The 17,160-nt window shown below is 39.9% G+C and overlaps 1 protein-coding gene across 2 annotated transcripts in view; it reads right to left on the bottom strand.

The window, feature by feature from the left end:
- The window catches only part of cdh23 (cadherin-related 23), a 161,495-nt gene that overhangs the window by 84,333 nt on the left and 60,002 nt on the right, over positions 1-17,160 (bottom strand). For both annotated transcript variants that reach the window (XM_088304346.1, XM_088304347.1), the window contains exons 7-9: positions 15,323-15,517; positions 15,087-15,215; positions 10,131-10,209 (exon numbers count right to left, since the gene is read on the bottom strand). In XM_088304346.1, coding sequence (XP_088160472.1) covers positions 10,131-10,209; positions 15,087-15,215; positions 15,323-15,517 — 403 coding nt within the window. The remainder of the gene's footprint in view (positions 1-10,130; positions 10,210-15,086; positions 15,216-15,322; positions 15,518-17,160) is intronic.

Here is a 17,160-nt window from a genome sequence, read left to right as displayed (position 1 = left end):
TTATCATAATTCGCTTATTGCGCTTGATGTAGCCAGTTATATGAACTTAACACTGTATGAATTACGGTAATATTCAAATTGTTGCGTTCAATTCTGTGTTATTTAAAGTGCAACCTCCAAAGTTGAACACAGGTAATTCCGTGTCACCGGTTCCCTTCCAAAGTGTTCTAATTCTAAAATTAATTTTACAAAGAAAACAATGTAGAGTGAATTAATTTGTTCTGTCCTCATCGAACAGGTGTGTCAAAACATCCAGGAATGTAGTCACTCACAAAAGATATAAATAAAAACAAGTTTAGCACTTCACACAACTTCTCTGCCACACCTTGACGCACTCTTGGTGATATTACGGGATCCTCCACACTTCCGTGGATGACATTAAAATGATCAATAATTAGAACAAAAATAACATCAATTTGCAAAAAAAATATTAAATTGACCAAATTTGGGCATTGGAAGTTTCTGTCCAACAGTGACAATATGCAGTTCTGATTGGCTCAATTAATAAATCCATCAATTGAGCAACAATTGTATTAAGAACTTACACATGATCAATACCGCAAAAATATTACAAATCCAAAAGCAATCATAAAAAATTACTCGTAAAAGTCAGTTATAGAAAGGCAAAAGAAAATTACATATTTACTCATAGGCTTCAATGTCACTTGCTCCACTTCTGAAAAGAGCTTACTGGAGTTGATTTACATGTGAAAATTCTGCTCATTTGTGATGACAAATATTAGAAACAGCTCAGTTTGATGCCGTACACCTCTAGCAACTGCAGATTACAACCACAGTATCAAACAAATGAGTCATTTCATATGTACCTTCTGATCACTTTTCAAAGTTTGTGATGCCGCTCCTATTAAAATATTGATCCAATGTTTGCATGTAAATGGACTCATAATTTCTATGACTATGAAAAAAAATCCAAATTAGCAGAGTCTACTGTATAAGTGTTATATAATACAAGCCAATGAAGATTGCACTCCAATGATGAGTACCCCTCTCCACTCGAAACTCAACTAGGTTTAGGATTGTGTGGTGATCAGTGTCCCGTAGACTGTCTGCCTTGTGTGAGAGATTATAAAGCAACGAGCTGTGGAGAGCCTCAGAGCATCTAATTGAAAACCAGAGAAATCCCAGCAACACAACACTCACAATGAGAGCTCCCTCCAGAGTAACAGGTATTCGCCTTGTCCACATTGCAACTCGTCTGCTGATATAAGCCCGGCCATCGCAGAATGGAGTCAGAGCATCAGGGTGCAACAGTGTAGATAGATAAAGATATGGGTGGAGAGGAAGGCTCGGTGGGTGCGGGGGGCGGGGAATAATCGCGTTTACGAGAGTATATCGCTGGTTTCCCCCACCCCCAAACGAATGGCGTTCAATCTTATGACAAGTCATCTTCACTATCAGTCTGGTTGCAGAGGTGAACCAGTATGCTTTCAAGGTATTGGTCAAAAATCTTCTCTAGGCTGAGCTGGTGTCCTCAAGCTGCTTCCGAACAAGGATAGAATTCTGCTCAATAACGGCAAAACAAGGCAAAAAAAAAAAAATAATGCTAATAATATTAATTCTAATTTAGCGAATGTTACAATGTTAAAAACCTATCATTAAAAAATTATTGACAGAGCAAATGGTGATGGCCCACTGAAATAATTCATGGACTCATACATAACATAAATAACACTATTTATTTAGCAGCCTGCTTTTGTCTGAATGCAAAGTGGCTGCGCTGCTTCATCCTGATACTTGAGCGCACGGATCCCTCTGGTTTATTGCAACAACATAATGAGGCTCTCTCAAATGGCATTAACGGCAAAGACAGCTTGAGTGATAAACACCAACCATTTGTAAAAGAACCCAAATAAGGAACACATGAGCCAAGATGCATTTACCGTTAATTTAATTTGCATCTTCAGAAACATGTTACAAATCATGACACCTCATATAAGATTGCCAAATTTTTGTTCCCATTATATGATAATAAATGCCAATAATTCAAATACTCATAACATTGTAAGTTTTTTTTTTTAAGAAATTCATTTGGATTACCATTATTGATCAAATTATATGAAAGTAACCTATATTATTGTTTGTGAAAAAAATCATTATTACTTTTCTATTTAGTTTTTGTTCAGAGTTTTTTTTTTTACTTTTACCTATGTACTGGAGTTAATCAACACTTGTAGTTTTTCTTTTTTCAGGGTCTTCCACTTATATACAGAGTCCGAGTTTATTTGATTATTTTTTTAATTTTTATGTTTTGCCACCGCTGACTTGGTGTAATGACACGAAAATAAAAGCTATCATGCTCTATCTATTATGACAATTACGCTGCCTGGATAATTCCAAAACAAAAACCCCTTGAGGTCAGTATTTGCAGCCGTTCCTCAAACAGAACAGATGCAATCCGAAAGAAGAATTTTCTAAATGTAAAGAAAGGATGGAAAAGGGCTTAGGATGGGATTAGTTGTGCTTGCATGTGACAAAAGAGATGGAAGCACACAAAGATGAACAAGAGGCTGATATAAAAGGCTTCAGGGATGTCCTTTCATTTACGGGGGCGGACGGTTGATTTTTCCGCTGCTTGTTCTTATAGTATCATTACAACACAGTAGCAAGGCTGCACAAACTTTACACAATAGATTAACTCTTATCCTGGCAGACAGCAAAGTCTCATGTTGTAACTTACTGTAATATAAGTCACAGAGAAAAAAGACAGAATTTAACTGAGTATTAAAAAAAAAAAAATCCATTCTTCCATAAGAAGGTTATGGTGCAAAAACTTTTGTGCCCCTTCAAAAGATTTTGCTAATCAGCCTTGTTTTTATATAATTTCTAGGGTTATACAATTTTGGTTGCAGTTACAAAAATTGCAAAACTTCAAACTCTAAGGGTCCCATTCTGGCGCCAGTGCGCTCTGCGTAAAAATTACCGTAACTTCATTTTCGTGTCAGCGCAAGTTGATTCTAGCGTGTTTGGGGCCTTGTTGTGCCTCTCTTGGCGTGCCGGTGCACGAAGCAACTCCGGCGCCCCTAATAATTTGGTAACAGAAAGAACTCTTTATTTTCGTGAGGTGGCAATTGTCTAGCTCAGAGTGTTTGTGAATTTTGTTAGATGCGCTACACCTCACTGGGTATTCCGGCCTCTACCCCCAGCGCATCTCGCCATTTGGTGACAATAAGTAGGCTACATTTTAGACTGGTTAAAAGGTGTTGGTGTTCTTTGCGGGTGGTCTAGCGATTTTAGTGGATTTAATCAAGGCACAGGCAGACAAATTTGTCGCTCCGCTGACGCACGTGTCGGCCCGCATGGGATTTTATTCAAAAATAGGTGGGGGACAACTCCGCTGAATCACTGTAGAAATCAATTCATTAAACAAATTATATTCATAAATAGTTTAACCCTCGTTGCTGTTAGGGTTGGGGGAGGTTGTTACACACGGACAAGAGGTCCAATTGCACACATCACACTCATGGCCTAAATCAGTCAAAAGATTACGTAATGCAGTTTACATACTAATGTCTTGCATTAAGTCCAATTTCCGTTTCTGCAATGTCACACACGGCATACTCGGGCTCCGTACCGCCCTGATTTTTATGCAAATGAGAGATGCCGCAAGTATTGGCCGGGAAAACAGTACATTCCATTCCATAATGCCGCAAAGGATCCATTACACCTATTTTTCGCAGCGCAAAGTCAAGCAAAACACCACCTGTGCGCGAATGAAAATATGAAAAATGTGAATAACACACCAGTCGAGCAGATGTGTTGCTAATTCCATATCAATTTTAAATTCACTTCGCTATGCTCCCGTTTGCTAGTCTTATAAACATTTATTTGTAATTTTTTTAATTATTGTTTTATAGAGGTGTGTGCTCTATCAACGCTGAAGCTCCTGAAGTCCAAGACTGGAGGTCAGTGCGAGGCTCCAGGTATGTGCCTGTGATGCTTTTCCTCTGGAAGGGTGGTTTATTAAAAATTAATTAGGAGGTACAAGATTGGGCCAGAGAGTGCTGATTTTTTTCACAAATCATATCACTCTTTGAGTACTGTTAGATCACACTGACAGCTTTAACAAAAGTGTCAAAATAATTCTTTTGAAAAATTCAAACTCCCCCATTAAGTCAATGTAAATGACATGCTGTATATGTAGTTTTGTACTTTTTCTCTGTATGCACAATATGTATAGGCACAGACTAATTATTCCACGCACATACGTCCATATGCAAATAAGAACGTGGCCATGGTCTCAGGATGAGGCCATCCGCGCTTTGGTGTGTCATTCCGGTGGGTCGTTGATGTCAGCGAGACGAGGCGAGACTGGCTACACGCTTGCCTGCTTGTCTTTGGGGCCTGTTTGAAGTGGATAATGAGTGACGTTGTGGAATTGTTTGTATTGGAGAAAAGAAATGCTCAGATATCTGAGGGTGCTAACATGACAACAAAGAAATCAGAGCAGCTATTAAGACGCCTGTTATAGGGTCATTTCTTTTTACGGAGTGTGCCGTTAAATGATCCCACCTGCCTAATGTCATAAAAGGTCTAAATCTCAAAGTAAGGGAAGTGCATTGTCTATCCAATGTTGAGTATTTGAAATTGACAGTCACGTTTTATAGTTTGATTTCATTAGAATAATTTGTGGCCCAATGACAGATTATGGAGCTGTGGTTGTGATGTATCTGTCTAAAAAAATACAGAGGACATATTTTACCAGCCCTTACTTGTCATCCTTATGACCCTGTGGGTGAAATGCATATTTCAGACATTGTGTGGACTGATGACAACAAAATCCAGGGTGTTTTTCTAGAGGAAAACAAATAAATAAAAAGCTAAGCAGTGAACATGTTAGGGGCTTTTCCAGAGCCACTGGAAAAGCAATGTCGGGACTCTATAAGCGCAGGCACAGAGAGATGAGGTTCTTAACAAATGTATTTATTATTACAACAAAAATCAGGTTCACACTACATCTATATATATAATCAACGCGATACCGAAAAAGTGCAACACAAATCGCTGGTGGACAAATCACGCCAGGAGAATAACGACGGGAACAAAAAACGCTTGCAAAAGGCAAGGAACAAAACAGAACGAAAATCGCTTACCGCAAAAGGGCAAGGAAAACCAATTGGCGAGCGAACACGACCGAGAAGAACAAAGGCTGAGAGCGGAGTCAATTAGCAAAAACGAGATCGAGAGATACGGAAGGCAAACCACGAGAAATTGAGAAATCACAACTTGGGACATGAACGTGAGCAAGAGGAATATTACGACGCTGAGTAGTCAGCGCGGGGTGTTTAAATAGGACCGTAATCAAAAGAGTCAATGAGTAACAGGTGCGTGGCAGGTGGGCGCGTCTCTCCAGCCATGACGACACGACGGGAACAGGCGCTAGAAGGAAACGCCCCCACGCCAGCTGAACAGACAATAACAAAAACATGGCATGACAAGAACGGACCATGACAGAACAGGAATGTCATTATGTCTGTAAATGCAGGAATGGATGCCATGATATTTTGGTCGGCCTGGTGCAAACACAAATACATTACTGTATTATACAAACTACATTCTGTTAAATTATCACACATGCTTGCATAAATATCTTGCTCCAATCTTAATGACCATTCTGGCCTCGACCCTCCGTCCTTATTCATAAAAAATTTCAGCCCAAACCCTGGTTCCGGCCGCCACAACCCTCAGCACCCCCTATAAAAAAAAGCATCCGTGCATGACGCCGCCACGGGAGAGATTCTAACGGCAGAGGTTTACTTAAACATTAGCTGGCTCATTTACTACTTGAATACGCTTTCCTTAGGATGGGCTTATTGTGGTCTCATTCTTCTTTCTTCTTCTCCATGAATGTGCCCAATGCAAGTAAGTACACACAGTTGATACCTGTATCCTTAGAATGGCGGAGTGATTAGTGGCACAGCCGTTACAGGCTTTACGGTGGTTCTTGGGTGACAAAATGTAACAAACTAATTATCTGCAAATTACGCCATCCAACGTCATCTTAGTCAGCTAAACCAGTCTGCCCGATTGCAAAGGCAGATCACACAAACCAAGTGATCAGCAGCAGGGGACAGAGAAAAAGCGTGGAATTAAAACAATTGAAGAGAGGGGAGACAGTTGTGAAAATGACTGATGAAGGTAGATACAAGTGGAAAAAAAATAAATAATTGGAACAGGCAGTCAGTTTTGCTTAGATTTTCCACTGGGGCAACTTATTAAATGTGCAGAAGTGAAATGCCAATATGTGACAAAATATAAAGGTTTTGAACAAACATAGTGAAGCCACTCAACATCTGAAGTAAGATGATAGAAAATTCTGGCAGGACAAGCTCGAGCTCAATTCTATCATTGAGCAAAAAAGTGGGAAGTTGAGAACAAGAGGAAGAAAGTAAACCTCATTTTTTGAACTATGTAATAGCTACTTCTTGGGTAATGATTAATGCAAAGGGCATCAAACTTGACACATACTTCTGAAATAATTTTGTTGAAATTTTTAACATGTTATTAACAACTAATTAAATTCATTTATTCAAAGAGATTGATCATGTTATTTATCACAATAATTAGGTAACATAAATGTGAATATATAAGTCTTTGGGCCTTCTAAAAAGTGGCACGTTTCATTTTCGTTCTGAGTCTAATTTAGTTTACCGTGTTTTCGAATTTGGCAAACCGCGTTGTGCCTCGCTGGTGATTCCGGTGGACTGAGGGCATTTTATCTTACAACCTGACAATTTGACGACAGAAAGTAGACTAGACTTTAGATCAGGTCTAAGTTGTGGTGCAGGTGGGGTAAGGCCATTTTGGTGGACATTGTCTCATCATTGATGAGGTATTTTTAGAAAAGGTATGCAGGTTACTAATGTGGCCCGCGGGCACCACGTTGGTAACCCCTGGCATAGACTGATAAGAATTATAAATACAGGCCAGGATGTCTTCTAACACACTGCGATACAAAAAGCAACTGTTAAAGATGGTAATTTTTACACTTTATCTACATTGAGACTCCAGAATTTAGGTTAAGGTTGGTTTTGACCCACTGAAAAGAACTACATGTGCCTCTGCATTTCTCGGCCTGCAATGTGTGAAATCTTTTTGTGAATATTCCTATATAAAGGTGGCGTATTTCTTAGGACCATTTGTGAGACTTTGATAACTAATGAGAGTAGTGTGTCAGCGGTCCAATAAGAAGTCGGCCCTTTCATGTGCATCAGAGATCTAAGCGTGAACCATCACTTCCAGTATCACCGCACCATCATAACAAACAACTGCATCATTGCAGCAGGAATTCTCTTGTGTTCATAAATTCCCAGATATGACTTGTGATTGGATGAGGCAAAGAAAATCCACATTTTAAGCCCCACAATAATTAACATAAATCACAGCTGCAATTAAGAACCTGTTTATCTTAATTACTGAACTAATGAGACGAGTCCCAGAGGAACAAGCAGATCTCTTTGAGGACACGGAGTGAGGCGCAGTCTTTATTCAGAGTCAACCGTACTGTAAGTTGGTAATCGTGCATGTACTGGCAGACAAGAGCCATGAGAGATGTAATAGATAATGGCATTTTTTTATTTTACACGGGTGCGCAAGCACCTTTGTACACTTTAGTTTTTGTTACAAAGAGGAGACAGTCACACACCCGGATTCGTCCTCTGAAACCCTCGTCCTTCCACCTTTATGTGCTGCTGCTGCTGCATCACCCTTCCACTTTCATTATCTTTCGAACTTATAATGATTTTATCAAGCCCCATAGGGGCTTAGTGCAGTGCAATAACTTATTTTTAAATGACTGGGAATACGTTGCACCACGTAATTAATGTCTTTTTAATGTTCTTCTCCTCTGGAGCTTGACTCGTCCCTTCAACTTTGAAACAAATACCGACAAACAAAACAACAAGGCATCTTTCTGTCTCCACAGAACAAAACTGAGGGTGTTTACCAGGGGCAGAGATTCATGGTGACCAGGGGTGGCTATGCCCACTCTTAGTCACTCCGTAGCCACCCGGCAATCCTCTGGGATAATCTACAACTTTTCTGCCAGTTTCACATTAATGCCCGATACTCTAAGTTATTCAAATTAATGGCATGGTTTAAGAATAAATACACAATTGAATTCAAACTCTAAAAGAATTTCTCTTAAAGAACATTGAAAGTCATTCAAAATGATTACTTTCACGCCATAGCAATGACAATAAAAAGGAAAAATAGCATGGATTCAAGAAATAAAATGCACTCATACACGAACATTGCATTAAAATTATAATACAATCAGGAACAAACAAAACTCAAGTAAAAAAAGGAACATTTAGAATTGTGAAAAAGTAAGAGAGTTTTGTGATTGTGCTTTTTAAGCTCTGATTTGAATTAGTATGCAAAATGTCGTTGGCCGTCAGTGACGTTTGATCACTCTGATTGCCTGTTAGTTGCCAAATCAGTGCATTGGATAGCAGTAGAATAGGCGATAGCACACGAGAGCAAAGCAATGGCAAAGAAAATGCCAATATCTAGAAAATTGAGACTTGCTCCTGCTTGATTATGAGTGTGATGGCCATTGTTGTGGATAAGTGTGATATGTATTTCATAAAACTCTGACTGTGGGAGGTATGATAAACAATGACAAGCACACATGCACAGCCAGCGCGGCCACCATTTATTGAAATTTTTTGGGCTATCCTCCTAATGTTTACGGTAAGTTGTGCGGCTGTGAACCTGGTCCTAACTCAACAGGAGGAATCACGTTCAAGCAACCACTAAAGAACAAACACACACGTGCCAACACTCAAAAAGTCAGTCAAATTCAACCGTCAGGTCAAGCGGTGACCCAGCAGATGGTCTGACAATGACTATCCGCCTCACCCAAAATTTCAGTGTTCGCCAGGCTAATCAAGCAGTGCCAGTCCCTTTTTTGCCAGCTGGCAAAACTGGTATCACTGATGTCCTTTCATCTTGGCCGTGCTGGGGTTTGACAGGGCATGCAGCGTTTATACTTCACATGTGTTTGTAATACTCCCCTTTGGTGTTTGCTTTCACCACACAGACTAATATTTTACCCACTGAGAGATTGTTTGTCTTACAGGATGAAATAATAAATGAACCACTTATGGATCTTATCAGGTTACGCAGGTGTAGTTAAACCTTATGCTAATTATGCAAATGGTCAGTGCTTAGTTGAACCTGACTTCTGAGCTAATGTTTGTAGTTAGACCATGCGTGAGAAAAGCTAAAAAAAAAAAAAATATATAAAAAAATTCAAAACTTAGAGTAACCCAGTTTGGTTTTATGCTCCCAAAAGTCATTAACATTTGCATTTATTTACTTTGGCTCAAGTTACTAAAGGGATTTGGAGTCATTTCCGTATTTTCATGTCAGTTTATATAAGGCTCGAAAAAGAAGATAATGGGCCAATCCAACAGTGAGAATCCCTGCCTTGGATCAACACCAAAATCTAATATGGGCCTCCTTGTCCCAAGGTTGATCTGTCCATCAATTTTCATGGAAATCCGTTTACAAGTTCATGAGATATCCTCCTGGCAGATAGACAAAGTAACTGGCAGGCAAAAACATCGCATCCTTGGCAGAAGAAAATTCACTTCAGGAATATGTAAACAGGATTGCTGGTATAGCCTTATCAGCTCAATGCAAACTGCAGCTTCGACACGTCTTCTCTACAAATTCTGTCACATTCCACAACCTTCAGATTTCACAATGATGGATTTTAGTCTTGACACTTCAAATTATACTTTCATGCCATATATCAAATAAAATAATTGAAACGGCTTAAGTCGACAGAAACAGACCAATTGGATCACCATGTTTGTTCCGAAAAAAACAAACCAACAAACAAACAAAAATCTCCTATCTGAGTTTGGAAGGCCACAGCCATGTTGAATAACACTCAATGAAGCCTGACTTCCTCACACCGTTATGATTAATAAATGCTGAGAGGCAAGGCAATTCTGTCATTCTGAGGCGGTGCTCCCCACTGTTATTGAGTGCTGTGTTTGATGAGACTTGTCTATTTTTTTCTGTGGGATTATGATAAGAGGTAATCGATTCCACTCTCTGTGCTTTGGATGTCAAATTGATTGTGTGACTCAGACTCAGACCTGAGATGATGGTGTAGCCGATCCCCCTCGGTCGTCCCAAATCCTGATCGATGGCAGTTATCTTGCGCACTTCGTAACCCTGCAGAGACAAATACACACGTACTCTCAAAACATACTTATGCATTGAACTCAGGCAAGATTGGTATCATTGCAACGTCACGTTTGTAATATACTGTACAGACGTGGAGAGCACTCAATTTACACCAATTACGAGCATTTTATCAAATAGCTTTCAATATCCATAAATACTAATAAAAGTAGCATCAGCTGGGGGGGCACAATCTGATGCCACCAGTTCTAGATAAAATCAGCACTCAGCTATATGGAACCCAGAACACATTAATAAACGAATAAATGAAGAGCACTTTGCTAAAACACAATTAATCCATTTTGCTTACCTTGAGAGTATGTATAAATTTACTCAATCCTGCAAATTTTACGTGCATTGGTTTAATGATTGGCTCAGTCTGTTTCACACTAGCATGGCATAGTAGCACCGAGTTGGGGCCCTATTTTGGTAGTTCAGACAGGAAAACAGCAAGACCTCCCCTTCTGGATGATATAGACGTGGGCAATTGGAAACCGCCCGGAACCACAATCGTGCGTCTGTGTATGACAATTGCCGTAGAAAAGATTTTTTCCAAACTGTGAAGATGAATATTGTATCTTACAACCTGTAGGTCATTTCATTACAAAAAGAATTAATATTTTTCAATATTGGGGATCATAGTGCGCTTTAACTTAACTTTTGAATAAAATAGTCAGATTGGTTTAATTATTTCTAAGACTTGACTACAAGTCCTAAATAAAATCAACATCCATGTACATACCGGCTGCCAACGCGTCACAGACTTCGTCAATATAGAATGAGATATTAGCATTTATTTGGGATATAATTGTCCATTATGTCTCATTTCTTTGACAGAAACATCGCATGACAGTTGTGGAGGGGGAAAAAGCCCAAAGAGTAAGAAAGAGGTGAAAGCTTTTCTAAAGACTTTGATCCGTAGAGCTTTCTCAGCCTCCGTGCTTCAATCAGACATGGTGGCGATACTTAAATATCCTTGTGCTGCAGTGAGAGATGGAGCGGCCCTCCCTGCTTCACAATTGCAGTTCCTGTCCCATCCTCTCACTCTCCACACATAAACTCGCTCTCTCCCATTGATCCTGCAAATTGTGTCTGAGGTGTGTTTATGCTCCATTTCTGCCAAAGCTGCTCCTGTCATTGACCAATTACAGCAGAATCAATTACAAGCCTTTTACAGACACTGATTCACAAGCGATTAAAGGCTGAGAGCAGAACAACACGCGCTGTACACACTCAAATCCACACACAATTTCAAATGGGAAGTACTACCAGAACACTATACAACAAGCCTTGTTTTCAGGGCGCTTCTTTTCATGTTATTACCCCATCCCTCTCTGAAAAATGGTCTCATTATATATTTGGAGGTTCTTGAGCATTTAATAGAGAGGAAAACAGGCAGATATTAACTATGCAGGTGACACCTGGTTATGTTCTGCAAATGTACTCAAAGCACCCCAGTAAGCATTAACCCGTCTACAACCAGAGATGGAGAGATATCGACCTCAACTGTCTGAAAGTACTTGAGTCAGATGGGACCTCATTATTGTGGCCCAGCTCTGATCATTACTGCACACTCTCAGAATTAAGTCACCTGTACTAAATGTCAGCGCGCCGATGAGTTGGGTGAGTTCCCTCCTTGTTGAAGAGTGCCAAGAAGTGAACTCAGCCTTATTGAGGTACACTTGTTTTTTCATTTTAAAAATCCACTTATATACATGGACATCTTTACCAGGGGAAGAAATCTGACTGGCTCCCGGATTATTTTTTTTTCAATCAGGTAATCCATTGAGTTTTGTACTTATTAGTCACTAAGCCCACATTTTCTCGGTAAAGGTTTGTTTTAAGAAATATTTGTTGTTCTTAATTATTCAATTATTAATTTAAGAATTCTCAACATTTCAATAATTTGTTGACGCAATCTACTCGTGTTTCTTAATATGTCAATGGTAAGAGTCAGGCGAAACTGAGTTAAATCTTCTCTGAGTAATCAAATATATAAAGTGCAAATCTATATGAATGAGACAGTATCAATATCTGAAGTTGGTATCCTGATACTGTATTTTTATATATTTTGTAATTAACATGTCCTCAGTGAAAAATGAGAAAACATACAGAGGCTGTCGGGTACAAACAAATGCATGCACAGAAGAGGAGACGATGTCACTTGTAACGTAGTGTTTGCGTATCTTTTTCTTATCTCATATGATTCGGCGGAAGTAGAAATTGAGTATTTTGGGGAAATGAGGTGAGCGACGTCCTTAGAGATGACGTCAAGTCATTGCCATTTTACTTGGCTACAGCTATCGCCACAAATGTCTACTTTATACTTTATGATTAAAGTGGGATTAAATTAAAAATAATACAAAGCCAATACCATTATTCAAAATAACTTTCCAGACAATCAAGCAGTCAACATCCGTGTCAAGCAGTCTCTGTTCCCGCCAGCGCAAAGCGCATGATGACGTCTCGATTGGATATATCCGACCAAAATATAGGAACTAGAACCACATATGGAAGTGGCACAAATTTTATGAAAAAAAAAATCTGAATTGTGCTGCTCAGACACTGTCATAAAAACTGGCAGATGCAAATCAGAAGATCTGGGTCGTATTTTCCTGCAGTGTGAAAGGAAAATGGCGCACGAGACTCGGGCAGTGTAGGTGGAGGAGGACCACTTGTAGTGTGCAAAATAAGCTACTTTGAGTGGTTTACCTTGCGTCAATATTATTGGTGCATATTGCAACCACGTTCCCATGAAGCAACCAACCAAGAGAAAACACTGTGAAGTGATGCTGAAATCGTACGGGCATTATTATCAAGCTGTCCACATAAGTGGAATATGTTCACTCATGTGACAAAGATACAATTTGCATTCCGGCAAACACACAGACACCCACACACTCACTGGACCATCGCCTCTCCCCACCTTCATCCTTTCATTGCAGCAATCCAGTGCATTAGCCCTTCAAAGCTCCTTCCTTTCCCCCCCACTTTTTCCCCACTGATTTGACAGCCAAATTGTGTTTGTCCTAAAAGGGGCTTAAACGTCACTCCAAGCAGCATGGATTCACGGCTAGATAATAACCCTGCCCGGTGATTTTTTTTTTTTTTTCAACTCTCCGTTTTCAAAGTATTCCATCGATGACAGGTTGAACACGTGGGAAAGAGGAAAGAGGCAGGCACTAAGAAACAAACCGAGAGGCTGAGAGGATGTATGAGGGATATGCAACCACACCTCTGAGAAATGACTGTCAATAGGAATCCCAAGTGCATATCCCTTCACCTGTCTGTGTCATGGCCTTGGGAAGAGTTGACACTTGTTTTGTCAGTATATGCCCTCGGTTTAACTCTGGCCAACATGAAATGCCTCAAATGACAATTCCCTGATAGAATACCTCATGTGGTCATTAACACTACTACCACGATTTTGAAACTATAAGAACTACGAGAACAGTCATTTTGACGGGATGCGCTCCGGCAATGACGTCATTAACTAAAATGATCATTACTTGCTGCTCCAGTGTCTAATAAAGGAATACAATTTAGCAAAATACAGTTAGGAGTATCTTTTAATGAAAATTATGTCATATAAATGAATGAGAAACGTTTTGAACATGTTACAAAATCGACCTGCTTTGGGCCGAAGGAAAGGAGATGCGCGTTGCAAACGACTTTATTGCACTCCATTTTGAAATAGAGGAAGTAAATCGGAAGATCCATACAAATTTATTATTTCATTGATTTGGACATATTGTCATGACTTTCACATATAACAGCCTATTTTACCACAGGTGATATGGCTCCTGTTGCCCAGGACAAGTGGATTTATATACTGCGACTCTATGTGTCTTGGCCGGGCAAATCATTCATTCAACAAGAAACGTCATAAACGTAATGAACCTTAGAACTTAAACATTTGGAAACCTTTTTTTTTTTTTTTTAATGAAAGCAGGAGCCTTATCATTTTGCTTTTAAAATGTCCCTCAATCTATAGCACTTGATAGTTCTTCTGTCTTTTCACCGATTTCCAAATACCAATTTCACCAATTGGCTTCATCTTTCTAGCCCCTCTAGATTCCCACATCCCTTCATTCCTCCCCCTCCACTTGTGACCTTCGCGGTGACAGTTGATGAATCAGGGAGGTGGGGAGACACCGGGCGTCGACTCCGTCACGCCCCGTTAATATGCATGCAAATGTAGCACTTGACATTTCTACTACAGTGCATGCAGGCAGGGGACGAGGGACACGTGGATGCGAATGTAGGGTTGGGTGAGGTAGGGGAGAAACCTAGAGACAATTGAAGTGAATACTGCCAAAAACAGAGAGTGAGAGAGAACGGAGATTAGGAAGAAGAGTATTATGCCCATGTGTGTAATTCAATCTCTACCAGTGCAAACATCAATAGCTGGACCATTATCCACCTGGGAACCCGGGTAAGATTCCTGAGCCAGAGGAGAAAACACACATGGCATGCGGTGAAACAGCCAGCCAGTATATTAGATGCCCATTAAAACTTGTGATAAAGACAAAGGTAAGGTCAGGGTGAGACCCCACTGCTTTAAACTTCATAGCGTTGTTCGAGTCCCAATATTGTGAACATAGCTGTATGCACAGCATGGTGAGATAAAATAGGCCCGTGTGACCTTTGTTAGAGGCTCCACATCTCCAAAGCACACTGTAAATCTCACTCGGTAATTACAGTCTACTGCATCCACATTGCTGTGTTGTGGGACCTGAGTTTGGCTGCGTGAAGAGAGATGAGTGATAGGACCCCCTGCTCTAAAAAAACAAAGGTTACTTTTTTTACGCCGTATTTCACATGCACCCATCTTTAAACACATTCAAAAGTAGCTTTGTTTTACTGACCAGTGGAACGTCTTCCTCTATGTTGGTACTGTAAGGAAGATTGGTGAAAATAGGGTCCATGTCCTGGACGTCTGTAATGGTGATAGCCAGGTTGACAAGTCGAGACAGGGGTCTTGTTTTATCTTGATCCTAATTAAAACCAATGAAATATTTGGATTTTTTACAACAATAAATAGGGTTATATTACTTTTAATACATGAAGATTTCTTTTTTTTTTTTTGGTGGGGCACACTCACCGTGGCGTTGACAGTGAGCTGGTAGGCTGAGGTAGTCTCAAAATCCAAAGGTTTGATGACAGTTACAGTGCCTCTGGCTCCATCGATGCTGAAGAAGGGAGAAGGTGGCTGGAAGGAGAAGAGCACACTGCCTCCGGTGCCCTGGTCTGGGTCTGTAGCGTTGACCATAAAAATCAGTTTGCCCACTTGTGTATTCTGAAAACCACATTCAAACAGACATCCATACGGTGGCATTAATTACTCTCATAAGACTATCCAATATATTGGCATATCATTTTGTCAACTAATATTTTGGCAAACTTTCTCATCACTGAACTTAAGCTTTAGATATCCTTGGTTGAAATAACTACAAGCTTCCAGACATGCTTCACAATGTCACATCAGATCACTATTTGTCTTAGTCATGGTCAGAGTCTCACACTTTACAAAGAAGGGACAGAGAAAAGCTCTACAAAAATACAGATTACATTTTCTGTTTTATCCACATCCATCCATGATCTGAAGCCGCTTAGCCACATGAATTGAAAAAAAAAAACCTCAAAAGAAGTTCACGCAAGAATGCCTACTCCCTCAAAAAATGATGTTGAAGGAAAATAGTAATTTATGGTAACAAAAGTTCAGGAGCAAACTGTACACTAAGGTAATTCTCCTGCACATAAAATGGACACACAAACATGACAGTCAGTCGGTCGGGAAAATTATTTCAAAGAGGTTGGGACTAGGGAGTGAGTGTGTTTCATTTTCAAAAGAATCACCAAACACATGTATAATTGTCGACTATTGTTTAATTACTGGGGGCATCCAAACATTGATCGTGCAAACTACATTCAAATGGCATTGGCTGTCCATTCACATTTCCAATCAATCAATATTTGTCATCTTTGTGTGCCTTGCGACTCGCCTACTCCCCGAAGACAGCTGGGATAGGCTCCAAGCACGCCCACGACCCTCGTTAGGATAAAGAGGTTCAGATAATGGAAGTATTCAATGAAGTCAAAGGTCAATGTAAGCGTGTTTTAGCACACATGCATGTGTATGCCCTGACGAGAGAAAAAAAAGGAGCTGGACCAATTTTCTTCAAACATGCCAACAAAAGAGGGAGTTCTGACATGGTACATGTGCTTAGATGTTTTTTTTTCCTTCAATCAATGCATTAAGAAATAGACAGGCTTTGTAAAACTCATTATTTTAATGAAGTCACTGATGGTATACCTGATTTCAGCTTCTACATTCTATGTAATATTATTACAAAAATACCCTTGATTCAGATACCTAGGTGGGTAGATGTGTGTAGTTTTACTGCATGTTCATCCAGCATAGTTTGCCAAATAATTCTTGATGCTAGACCTCCCTCCAGTCCATATCTGCCACCATAGTTCACAAGCAGCTTGACTCTTTGAAGTGTGGGGGTGCTAATGGACATCAGACATGTCTTTTCACCTTTCAACGGGGTTCAACGACCTCACCATTCAAACATTGATTGGAGTTTCTTGATAGAGTGAGCAGGTCAATAAGAGTGACAAGGCAGAAATAGCTTGACAATGTATAGCTTTGTTTGCATTAGCCTGGGCGACTATTCCATCAGACCTCACAATAAAGCCAAACAATAGACTGTGATCAGCAATGAACGACTGGAAGCGTGGCTGTGCTGTGAAACACGCTGCGTATGTCACCGTTTCTCAATTGACAAAGTACAAAACTCAGTCAGTTAGCCATGACTTATACAGTATATTACTGTTTGTAATATTTCATCATGCTAATCTGTGGCAATTCATATGAATGTTGCCATCAATGGTTTGGTGCTGGGTACATGATTACTTCCAATACAAGGGTGTAAT

This window comes from Idiotropiscis lumnitzeri, chromosome 9 (genome assembly GCF_059441095.1).
Source record: "Idiotropiscis lumnitzeri isolate Australia: NSW breed Sydney's pygmy pipehorse chromosome 9, RoL_Ilum_1.0, whole genome shotgun sequence".
NCBI lineage: Eukaryota > Metazoa > Chordata > Actinopteri > Syngnathiformes > Syngnathidae > Idiotropiscis > Idiotropiscis lumnitzeri.
This window is presented reverse-complemented; position numbering and strand designations above follow the sequence as displayed.